The 26431-nt window shown below is 54.1% G+C and overlaps 2 protein-coding genes across 2 annotated transcripts in view; one reads left to right on the top strand and one right to left on the bottom strand.

The window, feature by feature from the left end:
* The first annotated feature begins 16652 nt into the window (after positions 1-16652).
* Positions 16653-19523, top strand: LOC128827914 (regulator of G-protein signaling 19-like). Its single transcript, XM_054012131.1, has 3 exons — positions 16653-16831; positions 17331-17559; positions 18068-19523. Exons 1-3 carry the CDS (start codon positions 16653-16655, stop codon positions 18254-18256), a joined length of 597 nt encoding a protein of 198 aa, XP_053868106.1. The 3' UTR covers positions 18257-19523.
* Positions 19524-20639: 1116 nt separating this feature from the next.
* The window catches only part of TCEA3 (transcription elongation factor A3), a 29914-nt gene continuing 24122 nt past the window's right edge, over positions 20640-26431 (bottom strand). The window contains exons 12-15 of the mRNA XM_054011804.1: positions 26173-26328; positions 24954-25100; positions 24018-24089; positions 20640-23101 (exon numbers count right to left, since the gene is read on the bottom strand). Of these exons, the coding sequence (XP_053867779.1) occupies positions 23093-23101; positions 24018-24089; positions 24954-25100; positions 26173-26328 (384 nt within the window). The 3' untranslated portion in view covers positions 20640-23092. The remainder of the gene's footprint in view (positions 23102-24017; positions 24090-24953; positions 25101-26172; positions 26329-26431) is intronic.

The following is a 26431-nucleotide window of genomic DNA, read 5'->3' as shown; positions in this document are numbered from 1 at the left end:
GCCCCCTTCTCTCTCTCTCCCGCCCGCTCCCTCTCCCAGCCGGTCCCCCTGCACCCGCAGGGTTTTGTGGTTTTTTTTTTGCTTTGCCATTCTGGCCGCCCCGTTTTTTTTTTTGCTTGGGGCGGCCAAAAAGCCAGAGCCGGCCCTGGCTGTGAGCAAAGGCCGTGAGCCGCCTCTGAACTGCTGCTGTTGGGCTTAAGAGCCAGTCTACCGACTCTTCCAAACAAGCCGGCGGCATAGCCAATCCGGCAGCCTGCCACAGGCCAGCTGGGCTAGGGAACCGGGCGGCAAGCCCTGCTTCCTGGCAGAGGCTAGTGAGCAGATCCTCAGCGGGGGTCGATGCGCGTTGCTCTGTGATGTACAATGGCGGAGGACAGGCCCCTGCGGTCCACAAAGATCCAACCTCTTCTCTACCGGCCCGTTGAATTCATGTTGGGTTGTTTTTAACACCGTCCCTCTCACCCTGTTTCTCCATCACTGAAGCTATTGTGACAGACCCAGACCAGTGGGGTACAGCAGTCTGGTAGAGGGCAAATATACTGGTCACTGGATGAGTAGTTTTCTGTTCCCTGAGTGACCAGAGCAGGGGCTGCACTAGAGTAATCAGGAACCGGCTAGAACCAGTGAAGGCAGGCAGGCTAATTAGGACACCTGGAGCCAATTAAGAAGAAGCTGCTAGAATCAATGAAGGCAGGCTAATCAGGGCACCTGGGTTTTAAAAGGAGCTCACTTCAGTTTGTGGTGTGAGTGTGAGGAGCTGAGAGTGAGCTGCTGGAAGACTGAGGAGCACAAGTGTTATCAGACACCAGGAGGAAGGTCCTGGTGAGAATAAGGAAGGTGTTTGGAGGAGGCCATGGGGAAGTAGCCCAGGGAGTTGTAGCTGTCATGCAGCTATTACAGGAGGCACTATAGACAGCTGCAGTCCACAGGGCCCTGGGCTGGAACCCAGAGTAGAGGGTGGTCCTGGGTTCCCCCCAAACCTCCCAATTGACCTGGACAGTGGGTTCTTCCAGAGGGGAAGGTCCCTGGGCTGTTCCCCAACCCACATGGTGAATCTCTGAGGCAAGAAAATCCGCCAATAAGCGCAGGACCCACCAAGATAGAGGAGGAACTTTGTCACACTATTTATACCTCCCAGGCAGCAACAGTCTCAGGAAGAAGGGCTTCTTCCCCTGTCTTGCTTGACTAACCGTGGGATGGCTTTAATCTGCCGTAACCCGAAAAGCTCCTGTGTTCCTCTCAGCTAATTGTCTTTGAGGGCACTGGGTGGATGCTGAGCTCGGGCTGCATAAGGAGGTTTGGGTGCATTCTGGATGGCCTGAAATACATGCCAAGCCCTAATTCTCACAGGTCTCTCTCTTTCATGCACCCTGCAGATTCCAGCCCTGGTCCAGAGCCCACTGAAGGAAGTGGAAAGACTCCGATTGACTTCAGCAGATTTGAGAGCAGGCACTTGGCAGTTAGCTGTGGCATTCTCTACTCCAGACCTCGCCTAAATCATTGCCTGGGATAAGGGAGCCTGAAAGGTTGGGGGTTTTTTCTTTCTTTTTCAGCTATTAATATTCTGCCTTCCCTGTTTTCTCTGGAGCTTTCATTGCATGGAGGTAGATAACTGAGGGCTTGGGGGTGGGGTGGTTTAAGCCCCTTCTCCCCCCGCTCCAAAAATGGAGAGATTGCATTAATTAATAAAGGAAACAGAGTCTTGAATGGAAGCTCATTTATCTCACTTTATTACAAGTGGAAGAATTTACTTCTGGTACAAAACGCCTCATTAAAGTGATCTTCACCAGCTATTACTTTATAGTTTTTGTATTCTACCACCTCCTCCAGATAAAACCTGCTGTCCATCTTCCTGCCTGGGAGGGCCCAGAGACATGGGCTGGAATCTTTCTCTGTCTTTTGCAAAAAGAGTGAGGGGGTTTAATCCTGAACAAAAAGAGTTTTTTTTCACCCAACTGTTTCTCGGGAGGTTGAGTTAACAAAAACAAACCAGATGCCAAGAGTTTGACAGTCTTTCTTCTCTTGATTAATCTGCTCTAGAATCTTCCAGAAAACACAGGGTAGACAAGCCCTGAATTCATTATGCTGGAAAAAAATCTGGGTTTTTCAAAACAAATTTTTCTTTTTCCCCAGGCCTTTTGACATTATAGGTCACCTAGAAACAGCTGCTACCTCCAACCCCAGAGGTGGCTGCTGAGGAGATTCTGCCGATTCAGTGGCAGGTGTGGCTTGATCTCTCCACCAGGGTCTGAGAGAGGGGGGCATGATGACCCTTTGGTTAGGGTGGATTACGGTCAGAGCCAGGGAGGACCCGCAGGGAAGTAGCCAGAGTTTAGGCTGAGGTCTGGAAGTCTGCTCTCAATGAGGGGAGCGTTGGGACAATGGAGTGGAAAAAAAAAACACACTGGTGAGCTGGGATCCAAGCTAGCAGAGCTCATGCGTGGAATGAATGTGGCGTGCTCAGCGGAGTCTTTTCAGGATGTATCAAAATCCCAGCACCATTTTGAACACAACTAACAATGGACCTGGCAGGGGGTTAGAACACCAGGAGTCATTGTGGCATCAATGCTGAGGGACATTAGAGGGGCTGGAGGGGAAGTTTATGGGAGAGGAATAGCAGTAGATGCTGCAAGTCAGACCTGAGATGCCCGTGGCATAGGCTAGCCCTGCATTAGTCAGGACTTCTGCAGGGACACATGGGGCTGGAAGAGCAGGGGTGGGGCATGGGCAGAGCTGGGGCAGTGATCCAGGTCAGGCTTCAAAGAGCTTAGTGGCATGGGGGGACGGGGACTTGCATGTGGCCCGCCTGGAACCTCCTGGCACTGTCCGACTCTCCTGAGCAATAAATTGCAGCCCTCAAAACAAGCAACCCCTCAGCACGTGCTTCTCCTGCTTCATCAATTAGAGATCAAGCAGCCGTGGGAGAAGGAGGGCGTGAGGAAACATCAGAGCAGCCACTAAGCAATCTCTGTCTCCCTGAGCAGGGCTCAGAGCAATTGCCTTCAGCTCTTCTGCAAACTCAGGAGGGGAAGAAGGGACATTTGAAATAGGAGGCAAGATAAAAGAGGGATCTAGAAAGCCGGGAGTTCAAAGCCAAGGCAGTCGGGAGGGGCCCGAGAGGGGGAGAATAAAAAGGACGTTCTCCGGGATGTATAGCCAGGCCATGCCATCTGACATATGCTGACAGCCTGCCCTGAAATATGGGCTTCATAATGCAGAGCCAGCCATGGAGCCCTTCCAATTTTAATTAGAAGTATTTTATCTCAGTGCGTGTGACGGATGCTTTTCAGGGTGCAATTAAACATAGATCCGTGTCTGGCATCTGCAAAAAGCAATGGTTAACTCTTGCACTAGGCCTTAGAGCCAGCGGGCGGTAGCTGCTTTGAGAATTGCAAACAAAGAAGATGGCAAGGCAGAAATGTGTAGGTAGTTCCCATAGCTAGCACTGGGATATGCCAGGCTACTGAACGTGCCTAGCACCCGTATAGAACAGTACTGTGCACTAGATGCACAAATCACTTCATGCACCACCCACCTCTGGGGTGGAACACAGCCTCTGTTTGACAGCCCACAGCAACACTACAGCCGTTGAGGAAATGAAGAAAACAACATAGCGAACTGCAGCTGCAGGGCGCACTTATCCCTGGTGCCCTGCTTAATCTGGGTGGCCCCTCTGCTCTTACAATAGTCACAAGTCATCAAACTCGGCGGCGAAAGTGGGCCCTTCCAATGGCCCAGCCTCCTTCGCAGAGTTGGGCGAGTAGTGACGTAGATGGGAGAGTGCCAGCAACATCACTTCTCAACTTGGCTTTTCCTGCCCAATTGCAGACCAGCCCCAGCCCTGCTTAGCTCGTCAGATCAGAGGAGACAGTAGGGCTCCAGAGAGCAGACTGGCTGGCACGGCTCCTGCTAGCTTGACCTTCCCCCATCTGTTCTCCTAGTGAAGCTGAGGCCCAGAGTTAACGAGGATTGTTGTTCACTTGTCTGTTACCAAGTGGGGTAGGGACACCCAGAGGGCTGGATCCTCAGCCGGCGTAAATCTGGCTGTCTTCAGTGGACAGTCTACCCATGACCATTCATTTCCAGGTTCCACTGCTTCCCCTAAGTGCAGTGTATGGAGCAGAGCAGGGCACTAGGTCCCCCAGGCTTGTGGGAGCTAGCCAAGAGCGCTTCCACCCTGTTCCCATGTGTAAATGGCAGATTCTCAGCAACGTGAAGTCTTTAAATCATGATTTGAGGACCTCAGCGACTCAGCCAGAGGCTGGGGCTCTGTTGGAGTGGGTGGGCGAGGTTCTGTGGGCTGCAATGTGCAGGAGGTCAGACTAGATGATCACGATGGTCCCTTCTGCCCTTCGAGTCTATGAGTTACCCTGCAGCCTGCGTCCACGTCACCCTGTATCCCACGGCCCACTCGGGCCGTCAAAGGCGTTGCTATGCTGTGGGCCCCAAAAGGCAAGTCCCTGGCTCTCTCCTGGGCACTGGGCTAGCTGGCAAAGCCTGCGGTCGCCAAGGGGAGAGGAACGATTCTCCTGGAAAGTGACCACAGCAGGCCTGGTCTTGTTGCCAGCTACAGTCCTAGGCCTATTTGGATGCCCCACGAAAGCCCCAGTGGGGACGGTGCCCCCTGCTCTGCACCTGAGGCAGCCACTTGTCCAATTCTGCCTAAGGTCTCCTTGCCCTATATCCTATACCTGAAGGGAGTGGCCAAGGATAGGAAGCCCGCGCTGCTGCCTAGTCCTCACCGCGGGACAGCTCCGTTAATCTGCCCCTTTCTGCATCCCAGCAGAGCTAGAGACAGATCTGAACAAAATTCCAGCCCTTCCCAGAACTGACCCTTAACTGGATCAGAAACGACCCCTCTCCTTATAACATCCCCCCATTCAAACACCGCTGAGCACCCACTCCCATCCCTAAGCAGCAGTCCACTGCCTCTGTTTCTCTGCTCAACTCGCCCTGCTCGGGGGGCTGCTGCGTCCCCGGGGGATTTCTCCCCCGGGGGAGGGCAGGGTGTCTTTGCACTGCTTTTGGGAAAGGCAGCTTTACATTGTGGTCGGGAGCTTCATAGCAGCCCCACACGCAGAGGAGGCCCGGGAGGAGATGGTCGCTTTGGCCTCGCCCCATCCACATCACCAGCAGAGCAGGAGTCACGAGCACCCACTCCCCAGTGTGGGGGCCTTGGGGCTGGACTGAGTCCGTTCACCCCATCCTCCTGCCGCCTCTCAGCTGACCCCTGGCGCCAGCCCCGAGCACCTGCGTCCATTGAAGCGAATGGGAGTTTTGCCCGGAACTTCAGCGGCGCCAGGATTCCACCCCCGGGACGCTGCAGAAAACAATCGCGGCAGAGCAGCGAGGGCCGGTGTGCTCAGATCCCGAGCCAGGGCTCCCACTTGGTAGAGCTTCAAAGCCGTCTGGAGAGGGGGATCAGGAGGGGTCAGACGGCTCAGCCCCAGAGGAGTTCTCAGTAAACAGATTAAATGCAACCAGATGCAACTGGGGGGGCCTTGTTCTCCTTCCTGCCCCGCCCCTGGCCTGATGGATATGAGCATGTCACACCAACTCAGCAAGGGTTCGCTGTATCCTGCCAGGGCCGGGAGAACAGGGTCCAGGACCAGGAGATGGTGCACGAGCCAGGGGGAATAACAACATCAGGAACCAAGAGAGGACAAGAGCGGGCTGAAAAAAAGGGAAAGGGAGAAAGGAGAAGGGAAGCTAAAGGAAGAGAAAGCGAGAGAAGGAGCAGGATAGAGGGAGGGGAGGAGAAGGGGCAGGAGAGATGGGGCAGAATCAGAGAGGGAGGGAGAGCAGCATCATGGGGGAGTCTAGCTGGGGATCTCTATCACGCCTGTGCTGTCTCCCGTGGGCCCAGGTCCCAGCATAGAGCTAGGAGCCCCAGTTCAGGGCAACACTTGCAACCTCTTCCCTCCGCCCCCCAGCATTCAGGTTCTGAATCCTCCAAACTCCCCTTTGGGGTCACAGCACTTGCTGGAGCTCCAATCCGTAACCGCCAGCCCAGGGGCCAAACGCCTCCTTGGCCCAGCCCTGCTGCAGCCAGTGCCGTTACACCAAGGAGCAAGCGGACTCAATGACTTTCCCCCCGGCAAGGGTGAACATGGTTTTGAAAAAGTTGGTTTTGCAGCTACAGGGCAGCCTGAGCTCTGTACGGGGAACGGGGACACTCGGCTGAGCCCAGCGGGGGCTCGATACACCCAGCCCAGCGATTGTTTTCCTAGCTGTTACCTACATCGGCAGAGCCCATCTTCTTTCCAGGGCTTGTTCAGCACCTAAGGCACGGAGCCCAGGGCTGGGGCGACCGCGCTGCACATAATAAATAATAATCTATTCATCAGCCATATTCTCTCCCCCACCCCCACTCTGGTCTGACCTGCTCGTTGGGTAACCACCAGCCCCGCAATGGCTCAACAGTGGGTTGTTATCCAGGGCACGTTACAGACGGCGCCTGCCCTGTCTCCGAGGTCACCTAGACTCGAGTTTTGCACCTCAAGCTCATTGATTGCTAGCTAAGCGAGGTGGCTAAAGGCTGACAGATACATCCATCGAAAGGATCTCCTGGAGACAGAGACATCAATGAATCATAACAACAGGCCACACTGGGGAAGGGTTATTACTGATTGTTATCACTTACCTGAGGGCCAAGCGGCGCATGGTGCTTCAGCCAATACAGGAGGTGGGGTGACAAGGCAGGGCTAAGTATTATCTAGACCCAGGAGCGGCGCCAGGGTTTTTGCCGCCCTAGGCGGCAGCTCCTCCTCTGAAGCTGCGTTCTCGGCGGCGGGGGTCCTTCCGCTCCGGGTCTTCAGGGCACTTCGGCAGCAGGTCCCGGAGCGAGTGAAGGACCCGCCGCCGAATTTCCGCCGAAGACCCGGAGCGGAAGAAGCCCCTCTGGGCGGCCCTGGTTCTCGGCAGCATTTCTGCGGCCGCTTTTCTTCCCGCCCAGAGGAATCGCCACCGAAATCCCGCCGAGGGCGGCAAAATGCTGCCCCCCACATCCTGCTGCCCTAGGCGACCACCTAGGGTCGCCTAGTGGAAGCGCCGGCCCTGTCTAGACCAGTGGTCCGCAACCTTTTTCATCTGGCGGGCGCCAGACGAGGAGCCACGGAGGACCGTGGCGGCGGATGAGCATCCGCCGAAATGCCGCTGACAAGCGGCAACGTCAATAGGCGTCGCCACCAAAATGCCGCCGAGAAGCAGCTGCTTCTCGGCGGCATTTCGGCGGATGCTTGTGGGCCGGCCAGTACGTGGGCGCACTTAGAAGCCCCAGTGGACCCCACGTTGGGGACCCTGATCTAGACCATCCCTGACAGGTGTTTGTCTAACCTGCTCTTAAAAATCCCCAATGATGGAGATTCCACAACCTCCCTAGGCAATTTATTCCAATGCTTAACCACCCTGACAGGAATGTCCAACCTAAACTGCCGTTGCTGCAATTTAAGCCCATTACTTCTTGTCCTGCCCTCAGAGATTAAGAAGAACAATTTTTCTCCCTCCTCCTTGTAACAACCGTTTATGTATTTGAAATCTGTTATCACATAGGACTGTCCAGGGAAAGGAAGGATGGTCTAGTGGTTAGGGCACTACCTTAGGACTGGGTTCCACTTCCTGCTCCATCACTTCTCGGGTGACCTTGGGCAAATCCTGGGAAGAAGGATAAAGGAGTTTGAGGCGCAAGTGGTGTTCTCGTCCATCCTCCCTGTGCAAGGAAAAGGCCGGGGTAGAGACCGTCGAATCGTGGAAGTCAACGAATGGCTACGCAGGTGGTGTCGGAGAGAAGGCTTTGGATTCTTCGACCATGGGATGGTGTTCCAAGAAGGAGTCCTAGGCAGAGATGGGCTCCACCTAACGAAGAGAGGGAAAAGCATCTTCACCAGCAGGCTGGCTAACCTAGTGAGGAGGGCTTTAAACTAGGTTCACCGGGGGAAGGAGACCAAAGCCCTGAGGTAAGTGGGGAAATGGGATCCTGGGAGGAAGCACAAACAGGAGAGCGCAAGAGGGGAGGACTCCTGTCTCATGCTGAGAAAGAGGGACGATGGATGAGTTATCTTAAGTGCCTATACACAAATGCAAGAAGCCTGGGAAACAAGCAGGGAGAACTGGAAGTCCTGGCACAGTCAGGGAACTATGATGTGATTGGAATAACAGAGACTTGGTGGGATAACTCACATGACTGGAGTACTGTCATGGATGGATATAAACTGTTCAGGAAGGACAGGCAAGGCAGAAAAGGTGGGGGAGTTGCGTTGTATGTAAGAGAGGAGTATGACTGCTCAGAGCTCCGGTATGAAACTGCAGAAAAACCTGAGAGGCTCTGGATAAAGTTGAGAAGTGTGAGCAACAAGGGTGATGTCGTGGTTGGAGTCTGCTATAGACCACCAGACCAGGGGGATGACGTGGACGAGGCTTTCTTCTGGCAACTAGCAGAAGTTGCTAGATCGCAGGCCCTGGTTCTCATGGGAGACTTTAATCACCCTGATATCTTTTGGGAGAGCAATACAGCGGTGCACAGGCAATCCAGGAAATTTTTGGAAAGTGTAGGGGACAATTTCTTGGTGCAAGTGCTGGAGGAACCAACTAGGGGCAAAGCTTTTCTTGACCTGCTACTCACAAACAGGGAAGAACTAGTAGGTGAAGCAAAAGTGGATGGGAACCTGGGAGGCAGTGACCATGAGATGGTTGAGTTCAGGATCCTGACACAAGGAAGAAAGGAGAGCAGCAGAATATGGACCCTGGACTTCAGAAAAGCAGACTTTGACTCCCTCAGGGAACAGATGGGCAGGATCCCCTGGGAGAATAACATGAAGGGCAAAGGGGTCCAGGAGAGCTGGCTGTATTTTAAAGAATCCTTATTGAGGTTGCAGGAACAAACCATCCCGATGTGTAGAAAGAATAGTAAATATGGCAGGCGACCAGCTTGGCTAAACAGTGAAATCCTTGCTGATCTAAAACGCAAAAAAGAAGCTTACAAGAAGTGGAAGATTGGACAAATGACCAGGGAGGAGTATAAAAATATTGCTCAGGCGTGCAGGAGTGAAATCAGGAAGGCCAAATCACACTTGGAGTTGCAGTTAGCAAGAGATGTTAAGAGTAACAAGAAGGGTTTCTTCAGGTATGTTAGCAACAAGAAGAAAATCAAAGAAAGTGTGGGCCCCTTACTGAATGAGGGAGGCAACCTAGTGACCGAGGATGTGGAAAAAGCTAATGTACTCAATGATTTTTTTGCCTCTGTCTTCACGCACAAGGTCAGCTCCCAGATTGCTGCACTGGGCAGTACAGCATGGGGAGAGGGTTACCAACCCTCTGTGGAGAAAGAAGTGGTTTGGGACTATTTAGAAAAACTGGACGTGCACAAGTCCATGGGGCCAGATGCGCTGCATCCAAGGGTGCTAAAGGAGTTGGCGGGTGAGATTGCAGAGCCATTATCCATTATTTTTGAAAACTCATGGCGATCGGGGGAGGTCCCAGATGACTGGAAAAAGGCTAATGTAGTGCCCATCTTTAAAAAAGGGAAGAAGGAGGATCCGGGGAACTACAGGCCAGTCAGCCTCACCTCAGTCCCTGGAAAAATCATGGAGCAGGTCCTCAAGGAATCAATTATGAAACATTTAGAGGAGAGGAAAGTGATCAGGAACAGTCAGCATGGATTCACGAAGGGGAAGTCGTGCCTGACTAACCTAATTGCCTTCTATGATGAGATAACTGGCTCTGTGGATGAGGGGAAAGCAGTGGTTGTGTTATTCCTTGACTTTAGCAAAGCTTTTGATACGGTCTCCCACAGTATTCTTCCCACCAAGTTAAAGAAGTATGGGCTGGATGAATGGACTGTAAGGTGGATAGAAAGCTGGCTAGATCGTCGGGCTCAACGGGTAGTGATCAATGGCTCCATGTCTAGTTGGCAGCCGGTTTCAAGCGGAGTGCCCCAAGGGTCGGTCCTGGGGCCGGTTTTGTTTAATATCTTTATTAATGATCTGGAGGATGGTGTGGACTGCACTCTCAGCAAGTTTGCAGATGACACTAAACTAGGAGGCGTGGTAGATACACTAGAGGGTAGGGATCGGATACAGAGGGACCTAGACAAATTAGAGGATTGGGCCGAAAAAAACCTGATGAGGTTCAACAAGGACAAGTGCAGAGTCCTGCACTTAGGACGGAAGAATCCCATGCACTGCTACAGACTAGGGACTGAATGGCTAGGTAGCAGTTCTGCAGAAAAGGACCTAGGGGTCACAGTGGACAAGAAGCTGGATATGAGTCAACAGTGTGCTCTTGTTGCCAAGAAGGCTAATGGCATTTTGGGCTGTATAAGTAGGGGCATTGCCAGCAGATCGAGGAACGTGATCGTTCCCCTTTATTCGACATTGGTGAGGCCTCATCTGGAGTACTGTGTCCAGTTTTGGGCCCCACACTACAAGAAGCATGTGGAAAAATTGAAGAGTCCAGCAGAGGGCAAGAAAAATGATTAGGGGTCTGGAGCACATGACTTATGAGGAGAGGCTGAGGGAACTGGGATTGTTTAGTCTCCAGAAGAGAAGAATGAGGGGGGATTTGATAGCAGCCTTCAACTACCTGAAGGGGGGTTCCAAAGAGGATGGAGCTCGGCTGTTCTCAGTGGTGGCAGATGACAGAACAAGGAGCAATGGTCTCAAGTTGCAGTGGGGGAGGTCCAGGTTGGATATTAGGAAAAACTATTTCACTAGGAGGGTGGTGAAGCACTGGAATGCGTTACCTAGGGAGGTGGTGGAGTCTCCTTCCTTGGAGGTTTTTAAGGCCCGGCTTGACAAAGCCCTTGCTGGGATGATTTAGCTGGAAATTGGTCCTGCTTTGAGCAGGGGGTTGGACTAGATGACCTCTTGAGGTCCCTTCCAACTCTGATATTCTATGATTCTATGATTCTATAAGTCATCCAGGCTCTCTGTGCTTTGGTTTCCCCATCTATGCAATGGGGATAACAGCACTGCCCTGCCTCGCATGGGGCTAGTGTGGGTGAAGACATTAAAGATTGTGAGGCTCTCAGATACTGCGGTGATGGGGGATGGATAAATACCTAAATTGGAGCCAACACTAAACAGGGCAGGAATGCAGCTAGGAGCTTTTGTAAAGGAACCAGGCAGAACACAAGAAGCACACTACTTACCTTACTGCAGGCTGGGAATGGGCTGCCTTATGGACACCTTAACAAAGTGTGGGAAGACACCCACTAACTAAACAGGAAGAAAGGGAGGGGTGGAGGATGGCTCCAACCCATAATACTCTGAGTTACCCAGCTAACCCCTTGACGACCACTTCACTACTGCCAACTCTTGCAATACGGGATGTTTGTCTTAAAGCGCCAGCTCCTGGAGCCCTGTGATTTCTCAGTTTTTGTACTTTAAAAAGCAAGTTTCTAGCCATTGTGGTTGCAGAGAATAGCTGGAGAAAAAGACCTGAATGCATCCATCTGAAAGCAGAAGGCAAAGCAAAAAAAAAAAAAAAAAAGCCCAACAATTATTGTGTTAAGATTCACATCATTTTCCAGCCAATCTCATGAATTTGGCCGATGCCTGACTCATAATTTTGTAATGTTTGGGGCTGGCCCCATAGATGCCGAAATAAGTGTCAGGAAGAAGAACTAGTTGTGTCTGTACAGCGCCTTGCACAGCGGGGTCCTGGTCTGTGGCTTCCATGCAATACACATAATAAATACAGTAGAACCTCGATTGCCTGAACACCAAGCTTACAAACAACCAGTTACACAAACCAATTTTCCTGATAGCGAAAAAAATCACCTGACCAAAGCGATACTGGTGAAGAAAAAGTCGACATCCCTCCCCATTCCAAAACCTCCAGTGCATTGGAAATCGCTTTGCAGCGGGTCGAAGGGCAAGAAGAAAGCGAGGCCTCTGCCCCGTCCTGCAATGCTGCATTGGACCTACTGTACGTTTCAAGACCTTCCGTTTTACGAACCTTTTGTTTTTCTGAACTCCTCATTCCCCAACTGGTTTGTAAAATAGAGATTCTACTGTAGTAATACTAATGCAGCTGAGAGAGGGACGGAAATGCACAGATCGATAGATTAGATACGGGGTGTAGGTGGGGACAGATAGATGGGTGTGCCTGGGAACGGCTAGCTAGCTAGATGTGTGTCCACAAGGATAGCTAGCCGTGTGTGCATGAGGATAGCTAGCTAGATGTGTGCACCTGGGAATAGATAGAGAGAGATTTGTGTGGATGGGGATAGATAGGTGGGTGTGCATGGAGGGAGACAGACAGATAGCTCGGTGTGTATGAATTAATAGATAGATAGATAGATAGATAGATAGATTAGATAGATAGAGGGGCTGTGTGGGGATAGATAGATAGATAGATAGATAGATAGATAGAGGGGGTGAATGGGGATAGATAGATAGCTAGAGGGGGTGAATGGGGATAGATAGATAGATAGATAGATAGATAGGGTGGATGGAGATAGATAGATAGAGGGGCTGTGTGGGGATAGATAGATGGGGTGGATGGAGATAGATAGAGGGGCTGTGTGGGGATAGATAGATAGATAGATACTGTGTGGATTGGGATAAGTGGGTGTGCACGAGGATAGCTACCTAGCTGTGTGCACCGGGGAGGGCTAGCTAGCACAGCATATGGCTAGGTTCATGGGGACCACAGCAGCATATGGCGAGCTGTCTGGGTACATGGGGACCTCAGCCGAGAGACAGGCAGGCTGCTAGCGGAAAGCAACCCAGCCAATCACATCAATCGCTGCAGCCCTGCTCCCTGTCTGGGCGGAGGGGGTCGTGCTGGGGGGAGCAGAGGCCCCTGCCCCCCTCCCCATTCCGGCCCGGGAAGCCACTAGCCAGCGGGCTCTGCGGGCTGCCCCGAGCTCGCCGCCTCGGTGAGCGGGGTTAGGCCGCCCCCTGCCGGCCCGAGCGGGGAAGGAGCCCCGGGCCCCCCGCCGCACTCCGGCCCCAGGAGCTCTCCGCAGGCAGCCCCAGCAAACAGGCTCCTTCCCTGCAAGGGCTCAGGTAGGTGCCGCCCGCCCCAGGGGCTCGCCCCGCCGCACGCGGGCCTGGGGGGGGCTGGAGAAGCGGGGCGGGGGAGGGCAGGCTCCTGGGCTAGGCCCTACCCCGGGGCTTTGCAACCAGGGAGGCGCTGCCCAGCGACGGAGGGGCTCGGGCGGCTGCCCCGAGCCGTTCCCCGGGGAAGGAGCGAGGGGAGCCGGGGCGCCCGCTCCCCGCTGCAGCGCTCGGGCAGCCCAGCTGGGGCCGGAGACCCAGCGCCCCCTGCTGCCGCGTCGGGACACGGCAGCGCCCCCTGCGGCATCGTCGGGACACGGCAGCGCCCCCTGCAGGCAAGCGAAGGCCCGGCCGCTTCCCCCTAGCGCGCCTGCTGCCGAGAGACTACAGCGCCCCCCGGCGGCAGCGCGGAGGCCTTACAGCGTTACCTGTTTGCGGAGGGGTGTGGGACAGGGTGCAAGCATCCCCTCTGCTCCCCCAACCCAGGGGGAAGCTACACAGCAGAGCCACTGCGCCCGTCCCCTCCGTGCTGCGGAAGGGCCCTTTGAGAGGGATGTGGAGGGAGGGGGCTGGTTGGAGAGTCCCCCACCTTGTGCGGAATGGGAGCCACACATCTAAATAGGTTCCCCGTTCACCTGTGCCCTGAGGTGGGGATGCAGCCCAGAGGGGACCTGTGGGGGAGTGTGTTCTGCCGTGTAGGGGATGATCTGGGGGCAGTGATGGCTCCCTCCCTTCCAAATGGGCTGGAGTGGTCCCCTCGACTCGGCTTTCTTCCCACTTGTCGTTCTAGACCCTTGTTCTAGGTCACCATCCTTGTTCTAGGTCACCATCCTAGATTGTCATCCTAGTTTCCTTCTTCCAGGCTCTTTAGCCTTCTGCGCTATTGCTCTTCGTCAGGGCCAGGGCATGCGTCCGTCAGGAGAACATGGACGAGCTGTGCTCGGGCGATCCTCCTGGCCTTGCTTTCTCCCCCTCGCGCCAGGGAACGGAGTCCAGCCCATCGGAAAAAGGCAGGCGGCTCTCCGAGACCTGGCCCCCGCCGTGCTGCTGCTGTGGCCCCAAACCCTGCTGCTTCTGCTGGCGCTGCTGCAGCAGCTGCTCAAGGTGACTGCTGGGGGGGGGGGGCAGTGGCGCTGGAATAAGTTTTACAGTGGGGGGGCTGAAAGCCAGTGGTCACTAAACTTTTTACCTCGCGCCCCTGTCTGTGCCCCCTCTCCCCAGAGCTTTTTTGCCTCTGTCTTCACGAACAAGGGCAGCTCCCAGACTGCTGGACTGGGCAGCACAGTATGGAGAGAAGGTGACCAGCCCTCCGTGGAGAAAGAAGTGGTTCGGGACTATTTAGAAAAGCTGGACGAGCACAAGTCCATGGGGCCGGATGCGCTGCATCCGAGGGTGCTAAAGGAGTTGGCAGATGTGATTGCAGAGCCATTGGCCGTTATCTTTGAAAACTCATGGTGACTGGGGGAGATCCTGGCTGACTGGAAAAAGGCTAATGTAGTGCCCGTCTTTAAAAAAGGGAAGGAAGAGGATCCGGGGAACTACAGGCCAGTCAGCCTCACCTCAGTCCTTGAAAAAATCATGGAGCAGGTGCTCAAGGAATCAATTTTGATGCACTTAGAGGAGAGGAAAGTGATCAGAAACAGTCAGCATGGATTCACCAAGGGCAAGTCATGCCTGACTAACCTAATTGCCTTCTAGGATGAGATAACTGGCTCTGGGGATGAGGGGAAAGCAGTGGACATATTATTCCTTGACTTTTGCAAAGGTTTTGATACGGTCTCCCACAGTATTCTTGCCAGCAAGTTAAAGAAGTATGGGCTGGATGAATGGACTATAAGGTGGATAGAAAGCTGGCTAGATTGTCAGGATCAACGGGTAGCGATCAAGGGCTCCATGTCTAGTTGGCAGCCGGTATCAAGCGGAGTGCCCCAAGGGTCGGTCCTGGGTCACTTTTGTTCAATACCTTCATTAATGATCTGGAGGATGGCGTGGATTGCACCCTCAGCAAGTTTGCAGATGACACTAAACTGGGAGGAGAGGTAGATATGCTGGAGGGTAGGGATAGGATACAGAGGGACTTAGACAAATTAGAGGATTGGGCCAAAAGAAATCTGATGAGGTTCAACAAGGACAAGTGCAGAGTCCTGCACTTAGGACGGAAGAATCCCAGACTAGGGACCGAGCGGCTAGGCAGCAGCAGAAAAGGACCTAGGGGTTACAGTGGACGAGAAGCTGGATATGAGTCAGCAGTGTGCCCTTGTTGCCAAGAAGGCTAATGGCATTTTGGGCTGTATAATTAGGGGCATTGCCAGCAGATCGAGAGACGTGATCCTTCCCCTCTATTCGGCATTGGTGAGGCCTCATCTGGAGTACTGTGTCCAGTTTTGGGCCCCACACTACAAGAAGCATGTGGAAAAATTGAAGAGTCCAGCAGAGGGCAAGAAAAATGATTAGGGGTCTGGAGCACATGACTTATGAGGAGAGGCTGAGGGAACTGGGATTATTTAGTCTGCAGAAGAGAAGAATGAGGGGAGATTTGATAGCTGCTTTCAACTACCTGAAAGGGGGTTCCAAAGAAGATGGATCTAGACTGTTCTCAGTGGTAGCAGATGACAGAACAAGGAGTAATGGTCTCAAGTTATGGTGTGGGAGGTTTAGGTTGGATATTAGGAAAAACTTTTTCACTAGGAGGATGGTGAAGCACTGGAATGGGTTACCTAGGGAGGTGGTAGACCTCCTTCCTTAGAGATTTTTAAGGCCCAGCTTGACAAAGCTCTGGCTGGGATGATTTAGTTGGGGATTGGTCCTGCTTTGAGCAGGGGGTTGGACTAGATGCAGGGGCAGCTCCAGGCACCAGCCCACCAAGCTTGTGCTTGGGGCGGCACCTGGAGGGGGGCGGCGCGGCGCGGTGCTCCGGCTCTGGCCGCCGGGGAGAGCGGAGCCCCGGCCGGGCTCTCCGCCCTCCTCCCGGTGCTCTGGCCGCCAGGGAGAGCGGAGCCCTGGCCGGGCTCTCCGCCCTCCTCCCGGGGCTCCGTCCACCAGAGGAGCCGCGGCGGGCTCGGCGCCCTCCCCCCGGTGCTCCGGCCGGTCGGGGAGAGCAGCCCGCGGCCAAGCTCGGTGCCCTCCCCTGCCGCGCTTGGGGGGGGTGGCGGGGTGGCAGGAGGCTTTTTTGCCTGGGGCGGCAAAAAAGCCAGAGCTGGCCCTGACTAGATGACCTCCTGAGGTCCCTTCCGACCCTGATATTCTATGATTCTATGAAATGGGGCTTTTCCTCAGTATGGCTGAGCAGACACAGCAGGGAAAGGAGGGATACAGAAAATAGATGGAGCTGGCTCTGATGGAGCTCCCAAATTGCAATAATACCTATCTCTTATACAGTGTTTTTCCTCAGATCTGCAAGTGCTTTACCAAGGGAATCAATATCATTACCCCATTTAACAGATGGGGAAACTGAGGCACAGAGAAGGGAAGTGACCTGCCCAAGGTGACCTAGCAGAGACAAGAGTAGAACCCAGGTTTCCTGCGCCTCCCCACTCCCGTCCAGGACTCCACCCCCAAGCCAGGCCACTTCCCTTATCAACAGAGTGATTCTCACTGTTTTGTTACTCCAACCCATAGAAATCTGCATGGCTCGTGGTCCACTTGGGAACCATGGTTAGGGCTTGGATCCTCCTTGTTCACACAGATAAAATGCCCCCGCCGCTCTTCACCACAAATTCTATGTCCATCTGTTTCAGGAGTCGGACGGAAAGAAGGAGACGAAGAGATGGGTTCAGGGACAAGACATCCAGCGTCTCCCAGCTGGAGATCCCCCCACCCATCGAGGAAAGGTGTGTCTGAGCGCCACCCAAAATGCACCACACAGGAAGACGGGATGGCCAAAAGCTGCAGCACAAGGAAGAACAATAAATGGCTCTTTTTAAAAAATTAAAGTCACCGGGGTTGGGGCTGAGCCGAGCCCCTGGGTCAGAACATGTGGGATGTGGGGAACATTCAGATCGAGTCCAAAGGTTGAGGTCAAGTTGATCTCCCAGAAGCACTGTCCCGTGCACCTCCTTAGTTCTGGCTCTGCCACGGGAAAGAGTTGGAGATGATCTGGGGCAGCAGGGCCAGGGAGTACCACATGGTCAGCCCAGGAGTTGGGATAGGCATCTGAGCAGGTGGCTCAGACAGGGAGTTGGGGCAGGTTCTGCTCAGACAGAGATAAGTCAGGGATGGATGGTGGCCGGGGGATGGAGGGGTAGGGTGCTGAAAAGGGAACGTGTAGTTCAATTGCCAGGACTCTGTCTAGAGGTCACGTCTCTCTCTCGCTCTCTCCTCATCTCCTAGGCTCACGCTGGAAGAAGCGTCCTCCTGGAAGCGCTCATTTGATTGCGTGCTGGCGAGCCCGGCTGGCCGGAGCGTCTTCGTAGAGTTCCTGCGGACAGAGCACAGCGACGAGAACATGGCCTTCTGGCTGGCCTGCGAGGAGCTCAAGAGGGAGCAGAGCCAGGAGCAGGTCTGCGAGAAAGCCAAGAAGATCTACCTGGATTACATCTCCATCCTGTCCCCAAAGGAGGTAGGTCTGCCACAGCCCTGCTGGGAGGCAGCTCAGGGGACATCGCTCCAAGCTGATGCCCTCCCGTTGTGGTCACCTCGCAACGTAATGCAACAGCCAGGGAATCAAGGCCCTAAATGCAGGGAACTGCCTTGAATATTGGGGGAGGGCAGCATGGGGTGTCTCCTTGCAGCCACGCACCTGACGCCCCAGCAATGGGACCATCCCCACAGCAAGTGGTCCTCTGACATCAGCCAGCTGCGCTTCCCTGCAGCAGTTGCTCCTGGCTGTAGAGTTAGCCCCTACTTTATTTGGAATGGGCAGGTCCTTGAGTTAACTGTCATGGTCTCCCAGCCTCGCAACTAGCTGCTGGGCACGTTGGAACCATCTGCGCCAGTGCCCGAGACAGGCTGGGGTCTCTCCAAAGGGCTCTTGGCGGGGGCCTGGAAAGCCAGGGCATCCCAGCAGCGCCGCTGCGTGAGGAGTCCTGGCCCCTTGCGTCAAGAACGTTGTTCATCGCCCTCTGCAGGTCAGCATCGATGCGACCGTGCGCGAGTCAATCAACAGTTCCCTGGCGAGGCCCAGCGCGCACATATTCAACGAGGCCCAGGCACAAGTCTATGCCCTCATGCACCGAGACTCCTACCCCAGGTTCCTGAGCTCACCCCTGTACAAGTCGCTGGAGCAGAGACTGTCCGCCCTGACTTGTGACACATAGCAAAGCCCCTTGCACGCACGCACGCACATTTCAGGATACGGCCAGCTCCTTCAGCTTCATGCCAGCTCGTCAAGGCACCGGGGTAGACCGGACAGAGCCTCAGTTCTCTCTCTCTCCGTGGGTGAAGCCACTGGTGTTTTGATAGCGATGCTGATCTAGAACTTATTCTAGTCTGTCTGAACCAAACAAGATGTAACTCATGCTGGGTTTGGGGAGGATTTCACTATGGCCTGTAGAGATGGGAGAGCCCGGGGTCCTAGAATTCAGAGCCTTTCAGAGCATTGCTTGTCCTAGAACTTGGATGGTATCTGAGCTGGTGTGGTTCTAGAGCACAGGTGGTATGTGTGGCCTGGACCATGGTCCTAGAATGTGGATGGTCACAAGCTGGAGTGGGATCTACAGTGTGGCTTGTGTCTGATCTAGGAGTTCTACCACATGCCTTGTACATGAGTCTGGGCTTCTAGAACAAAGATCACATCTGATCTGTGATGGGTTCTAGACTGTGGAGCCTTCTAGAACTGTGGGGGCTTTTAGGATCGTGAATCTTCTAGAGCTTGAAGCTCTGTGTTTTTGTTTTAGGGACGAGAAAAATTCTCCACCCAAAATTAATTGTATTTCAGAATTTCTAAGAGTTTTGTAAGCATTTTTCCCACTTCTCTGAGCTGAGTCAACACAGCTCAGCTAGTCACTTAGTACTGGAGCAGGTCCCAGCTAGCCAGCACATTTAAAATCTGGCCAAGTAGCTCACAGGCCCAGCTCTAGATGGTCACTAGAGAAGAGACTAACATTATTCTATTTAACAGTTGGAGCTGCAAACATATATTTTGTCCAGTGAATGCAAAAAAATAAAAAATAAAAAAATCCACCGGGGATTAATTAAAAAAAATTACTGGGCAATGATTTGGCTGGTACATACCAGACATTACTAGCCACTTGCTAGTTTTTAGGACCACATATGCAAAGGTGGCTACTTGTTTTGGGTGTCCGCTTTTAGCCACCTTGGGCATGACTTTCAGAGGCAGCGAGCCCCCAGAAATCTAATGGGAGTCACATGCACCCAGAAAAGCGTCTCAGAGGCATCTTGCATTAGGTGCCCCAAAATGAAGCTGCCCCCTCCAAAAAATCCTGCCTGAAAATGTTGGCTATTTTAACAGCTCCTCTCATTGGCTCTACAAGATCACCCAAGGTATCTCTTGTGTTTTATGATTTGTGGCCAGTCCTATCTACCTCATTCTAAGAGACTGCAACTTCTACATGTCCAAGTCCTTGTTAGCGGACAGGACAGTGACTGTCTCCACAATCTGTGTATATAGATATATTTATAAATAAATCTATACATAAAGAAAGCTGCTTATATATCAAATGAGTCAGCAAATCTATCTTTTTCCCTCAGGAAACAGGTGCCATTAATAACGATCTCTCACTTTCATCCATAGAGCTCCAAGTGCTTGACAGAGGAAGAACAGAACCATTAGCCTTGCTTTGGAAGATGGGGGGAAACCGAGGCACAGAGCAGAGAAGTGACTTGCTCAAGGTTGCAGAGCAGAGCCAGGACTAGAACCCAGGTTTCCTAACTCCCGCGCTGGTGCCCTAGCCATAGGACCATGCTGCCTCCGTTCATTGACACCTTTGGTCCAGCATTCCCCTTTCACTTATATCAGCATAATTCCAGTGGTGTCCCTGGGGTCCTGCTGGGCTACATAATGTCTCTGCCAGATGAGACCTTAACACTAGTAATACCCAGCTCTTCCCATCAGTAGATCTCAAAGCACTTTACAAAAATAGGTCAGTAGCATGATCCCTGTTTTGCCAGCAGGGAAACTGAGGCACGGAGCAAGGATGTGCCTTCCCAAGGTGACCCAGCAGGCCAGTGGCAAAGCCAGGAATAGCACGCAGGACCCATTAGCCCCAGTCCAGTGCTCTATCCCCTAAGTACAGAGATGAAGGCACAAATGGCTTGTGGTTTCAGATGCCTCCATTTTTGGGGTGCTCAGCTTGAGAACCCTTCAGAAAGCACCCGGCACCCACCTCTGAAAATATGGGTGCCCCATAGCAGACACCATCAAGCGAGGCACCCCCAGACACTTACAAAAATGGCAACCCTAGGACCTGTTTGCTTGGCGTGAACAGTCAAGATCCCAGGACACTTTGCTGCACAGTGGAGTAGACTTTGCTCTGAAGACCTTGGCCTAAATGACCCCTACTCCCAATGCTGTGTGCACTTGGCTGCTACCCTCCACCCCAGAGCTGGCTGCCTGTCTGTAGCAGGCTATCTAGAGTTGGTGAAGGCATTTGGGCAGAAAGGCACTAGAGAGAGGTATATTACAATAAGAACAGCTAAGTCCCCAGCATGCTGGCGTTAGAAAGCAAGGATACCCAGCCACGCTTTTTACACCTTTATTGCTCTAGCTGCAGATTTTCTCTCCCTTTCACCCCTTTTTGGGGGGGAGCGGGGACACGTTCTATCCTAGAGAGCAAACGAAGCTGGCTGATCCACACGCTGCATATGGCAGGGGACTAGCACCATGGGGCCCTGACTGATGGAGATAGACTGATGAGAGCAGGCAGGCACCCAACCTGCCTGCACCGAGCCTGAAGTGGCTCATAGAGCAGAATTGAGGTGGCAGGAGCTCTGACCCTCTGTCCCATCCCCAACCCCCCTCCCCGCCCCGCGCTTTCTCTTCTCCATCCTGCCGTTCCTCTACCCCATTCTAACTGCTCCTTCAGCCTGTAAGCATGGGCCCCCGTGCTTTCCACTCTCGCTAGGTGACGCTCAAAAGTCTCCCCAGTTCAGAGTGGTTAATCCCCCAAAAGTTTGGTGCTGAAGCTAGGAGGTGGCGCTGAATAACAGCTTCCCCCATGCGATCCCTGCTCCAGTCGGGTCAGGCGTACCGTTAAGAACAGCCTCCCGCGCATGGAATTTTCCATGGCCAGTCCCACCTGGAATCAGGATACACACAGGCAGTCGCCAAGAAAGGGCACAATTATTGACAACGAAGAGTAACTGAACTTTTGGGGGGGGGGTCGTGATATGGGTTAAAATCAGGTTCCAGGACCAAGTGTAGCAGGGAATTGGGGTCAAGTCTTTGTAATATCCAGTTCGCAGAAAACAAGTCACCAATGGGAAAGAGAGACACCCACAAACCAGTGCAGCTAAAGCCCTGTGCAGCTTCAGCTCCCATCTTCTCGGGCAGGAAAGGAGCGTCACTGGTTTTAAAACAGGACCTCACTGTCATTCAATGGACTTCCCACTGAAGGGCAGGAAATCCCTCACTGGCTGGACGGAGGAGTAATCCTCCAGGACTCCACCACCGAAATGCCAGTGGAGGAGGGGTTAAAGGCAACCCGTCTCCCTCCGTTAGCTGTTTTTGCAAGGGAAGTTTTGTGTTGTGACCACATTCAGGGAAAATACCCACACGTAAAGAGAAGTATCTGCCCTGATTTTGGGAAAAGGCTCCTGCTGCTTCCTTTGCCATACAACTGCACCCGGATTCCCAGCCACCTTCAACCCCATTACAATTCTCCTCATCCACACACCGCAGAGCAGCCCGAGAGCCTGGTGAAGACAAGGGGAGCTGGGTGCGAACTATACAGGGTGTACATACCTAGTGGATCCTATATGGAAAACTGCCCAGGGGAGCCAGAGAGCAGCCTATAAGGCTCTGCCTAAGGGTCTAGGGGAGCCCAAACAACGTGGCCTTGGCCTGCATGGGTGTCGCTTGTTGCCCCCAACAGCCCTTTATAATGGGGCTGAAACGAGGGGAGATCTGGTCTCTTCTCATGGTACTTCCCCCATCCCGGAGCTGAAACTCCATCTGTTAGGAGACCAGCCTCCCAGCGGCCGGGCCCTGTACGTGCAGCATTACAAATACGCCCATGAGAAACAAACGACAGAAGCCAAGCATGCCCCTGTCGCAGCCCGGGGACCCGGGTCTCAGCCAGCAGGACAGCACCTGCTCCATCCCCGGAGCGGAGCATCTCCAGGGTGCTGTCACGGGCAGAGTGCAATGGGCTTTCGGTGGCCTGTGCGAGGACTGAGGCTGACGCAGCCCCGGAGAGCAGTGCTGAGCGGGCCTTCCAGATCGGAGTGGGCAGAGGGGGGTAGTTGGGCGTCTTCCCTCCGAGAATGACTATTTGAGACACACCAGCCTGTGGAGTACCCCGGGCAGGGGATGGCAGGAAGCCTCTGGCTCCGAAAGCGAACGCTGCCTGGGATTCGGAAAGCCTCATTGTCTTAGCCACGCCCCCGCGCGTAACAGGGAGATCCATCTGGACTGACGCTCATGAAAACAAACCGGGGTCCGCTTAACCCGGCCAATGAAAGGGATGAGCACGTGCGACTGGGCTGGGCACCTCGGCTGCTGCTAGGTTACTTCATGGGAGCTCAAAGAACAACACCCCAAAACCTCTGGCAGGGCAGATTTCCCCGGGGCTCTGTCAGGCTCCAAGCACCCATTGCTTCCTCCAGGGAGATGGACTAGAACGACCTAGCAGGTCCTTCCGCTCAGGGGTTCCAATGATCACTCCAGTCACAATATATACATCAGAACAGAGGAGTCTCCTAGTGGCTGCCACCCTGGTATCGCACCTTCTGGGCTTGAGGCTCGGGTACCCCTAACGCCAAACAATCCCTCCCTCTAGCCACCGAGTGAACCCTCATTACATTTGCGGGAGCCAATAGGGAGGGACTTTCAGCTCCTCTCTCAACAGGTTAGTTCTCTTCCCTTCCCCTCCCCCCTCCCACCCCTCAGTTTCAAATTTGGATGGTCAGAGCTTCTCCTTTGCCGTCAGGCTGCATCGTCTCCGCGGGTGGCCCGGGTGCAAACCGGAGCGGCCTCAGCAGAACTGGAAGACAAGCAAGTCAACACAGGAGGAAACAAGTTAGTGACTCCTCTCCTGCTGGGGCTATCTAAGGTTCTAGCAACGATGCCACTGAAGAGACCAGGGTGGGTTCAGGAGTGGGCTTACGTTGACGGAGGGTGCAGAGAGAGCGAGCGATTTAGAAAGCCAGGAGGACACTTGTTGGTGTATTTTAGGTTGGAGGGGGATGAAAAACAGGCATTGGGTTCTAGAGTACACAAGGCACCGGCCTGTGTTGGTGCTGTGTTCTAGAACAGGGGTTCTCCACCTTTTTCTTTCAGAGGCCCCCTCCAACAGGTTATAAAAGCTCCATGGCCCACCTGGGCCACAACAACTTTTTTCTGCATATAAAAGCCAGGGCCTGCGTTAGGGAGCAGCAGACAAGGCTACTGCCAAGGGCCCCACACCACAAGGGGCCCCACAAAGCTAAGTTGCTCAGGCTTTGCCTTCAGCCTTGGGTGGTGGGGTTCAGGGCCCTGGGTTTCAGCCTCGCATGGCGAGGCTTTGGCTTTCTGCCCTGGGCCCCAGCGAGTCTAACATTGGCCCGGTTTGGTGGCTCCCCTGAAACCCGTTCACAGCCCCACCAGTGGGCCCCGGACCCCTGGTTGAGAACCACTGTTCTAGAGCACATGATGCATGAAAAGGAGAAGTGGATGTGGCATTCTAGAGCACAGAAACAGAGAAATGGGTGCTGTGTTTTAGAGCACACGCTACACAGGGAGATGTGGAGACAACGTTCTAGAGCACGGCACCAGAGAAATGGGCGCTGTGGTCTAGAACATATAACTCATAGGGCGGAGATGTACATTCTAGAACACCGTGGTGGGCGTGGGTGAAACGGACACTATGCTCTAGAGCAATTGCTCTGTCTCCCCCGCGAGGCAGAGCCATGAGTACAGACCTTCCAGCGGTTCCCGCACTCGTTACACAGCACGAACGTTGTCATGGGTTCATCGGCGCTACGCGTCTGGACCTACGGAGAAAACCAGCCACGCACACTCAACAGGGAGCATGAAAGGGTCTGCGCTGAGTCCTTCTCAGTCCTCTGAGGAAATGGGCATTGGGAATAGAGGGGGAGGGAATCCTTGCAGACGCAATGAGAACCGCCCCAGACCGTCCCCAAAACTCAATCCCCCACCAAACCACAAACCAGTTCCCATATCTGAAAAGTTCCTTTCATCATCTTCTCCCTCCCTGTTATTTCTGATCGTGCTGCACATGCTACCTCTGCTCCTCCCTGCGTCTCGGCCCCAAGCAGATGCAGGAAGTAGTGGAAATCCCACAGAAAAGTGGAATCCTCCCCTAAATTCCAGCCCAGGCTTGCAGGCGCAAGAGGCCTGGATAAGGACTTGCACTTTGAGGCGGTACGGCAAAGCGAGCTGAACCTCCAGGAGCCACCTCCCCGCAAGGAAACAGATGCAGTCCAGGGGTTGAGTGACATGAGGGGCAATGGTCTTCTGCTGATCTCTGGGCTAAGCCTCCTAAGGGTGCAGGGACATGACTCGGCACCGTAAAGTAGAATCCTGGTTGGAAGGTCCCAAATTTCTCTGGACTATCAGACAAGCAAGACTCGAAGGCCAGAAAGTCGATGGGGAAGGAGACCAGCTTGGAGACCATTAGACAGGGAGGTCTGTCAATGGGGGTTCAGGTAAGCAGGACCCCACTGTATTTCCAGGTGGCTAAGAGCCCTTAGCTATGGCTGCATATTGATGGCCCTTGGCATCTTCTGAACTTGCTGCAAGTCAGAGTGGGCTAGCCAAGTTCTCTGCACTGACCCTGGAGACGGCCACTCAAAGCCATCGCTCTGGGCTGGAGGCCCCCTGCCCAAGGTGCCCACCTGGTTGTAAGTGCAATTCTTCTTCTTGCACTTGCCGCACTGGAAGAGGTCCGTGGTGGTGCCCCCGGTCTTTGCCATCTGATGCTCCCGGATGGCTTCTAGGGTCATGGCGTTCCTCAGCTCCTTCAGTTCGTCGCTCGCCATCTCCTGCAATGGGTCGCAGCACCCAGGTCAGAGCTACAGAGGCCAACAGGTATTTCTACTCCCATCATTTTCTTACTCCCAGGTTCCCACTCCCCGTGCCCGCGCGCGCACACACACACAACCACCATCTTGGCATCTGAAATCAGACGGGAATCTTCTTACAATCCACCAGCCGCACGACCTCGCTGAGGGCCTGTGTAAGTGCGAGCCCGAGAGCCTTGGCTGGGCCGAGACCTCTCACTCCTGACACGTGACGTTCCCTGCTATCCCAGTCCTGGGTCCCCACGTCCCCTTCCCAACGCACTCCCGCGGCCGTCCCAATCCTGCAAGCTTCCCCACCACTCTGCGCACGTGCCTCCAACCCAAGCTGCAGCCACGTGCTGCTATTCCAGCTTGGGGTGCCTCACGCCCCGCTCTGCTGACGCTCCTCAATCCTGTCCTCCGGCCTCCTTGCTAGTCCAGTCCTGAGCTCTGTTGATGCCGCACAACTCTGACCTGCAGCCCCCCTGCTATTCCAGCCCTGGGCTCCCCCCACAACTCTGCCAATGCCCCTGAACCCTGCCTTGCAGCCCCAACCCCCACTATTCCGCCTTGTGACACTCCTGGGCAGAGAAAGCAAACTACACTTGGATGTCGCAGCGTGTACAATGACAATCGGCCTTGTTTCCACCGAACGTGGGATTTCCAGCCTGAGCTCCAGAAGGGAGAGGGTGCTGCTCATCTCCCCCCTCCCTCCGCCCCCGCCGCAACTGTCCTCGATCTGCAGGGGGATGCCGCTGAGCGACGTGGGCAACTCCCTCTCACCACTTCTGGCAGGCTGCCTCCGCCAGACTCAGCAATGCTACCTGTGACGTGTACTGCGCTGGCCTCCCTGCTTTTACTACTAGCCTACAGCACTCCCAGTGCCCCCGGGCCTGCCGCCTCCTATCTCAGCAGCATCCTCCCCCACTGGTAAGCTCTGCCCGATTCCCATCAGCGATAGCGCAGACGGAAACGATCTCTCACGGACCCAATTCTTCTCTGAGTCAGTCACCGGGCATTCCCCTCCCGTCACACCTCCCACCCCGTTACTCACCTCTGCCGTCATCCTAGCAATGAGACTGGGGGAGATGGCTCCATTCAGCACGTTCCTCCGCAGGTTGGGGTTCTTGGGGTCCTTCAGGTTACTGATCCTGCTCCTCACGCGGTTGCGGTACTTCATGTCCGTGCTCTTCAGCTCTTGGAAGATATGTGGCACCGTCAAGGAATAAGAACCCAAGGGTAACAGGACACCGCAGTGGTGGGTTATGAATGTACAGGTATCAGTGGATACCCTTAGAGGGGCCCATCTGGGC

Source organism: Malaclemys terrapin, chromosome 22 (genome assembly GCF_027887155.1).
Source record: "Malaclemys terrapin pileata isolate rMalTer1 chromosome 22, rMalTer1.hap1, whole genome shotgun sequence".
Classification (NCBI taxonomy): domain Eukaryota; kingdom Metazoa; phylum Chordata; order Testudines; family Emydidae; genus Malaclemys; species Malaclemys terrapin.
This window is presented reverse-complemented; position numbering and strand designations above follow the sequence as displayed.

What these genes read in the sequence shown, in the direction of transcription:
- LOC128827914 (XM_054012131.1), top strand. Translation starts at nt 16,653, where the DNA reads ATGGTTAGGGCTTGGATCCTCCTTGTTCACACAGATAAAATGCCCCCG. An exon ending in CCCCCACCCATCGAGGAAAG is followed by an intron (nt 16,832 to 17,330) that starts GTGTGTCTGAGC and finishes CTCATCTCCTAG; the next exon opens with GCTCACGCTGGAAGAAGCGT. An exon ending in CCATCCTGTCCCCAAAGGAG is followed by an intron (nt 17,560 to 18,067) that starts GTAGGTCTGCCA and finishes CGCCCTCTGCAG; the next exon opens with GTCAGCATCGATGCGACCGT.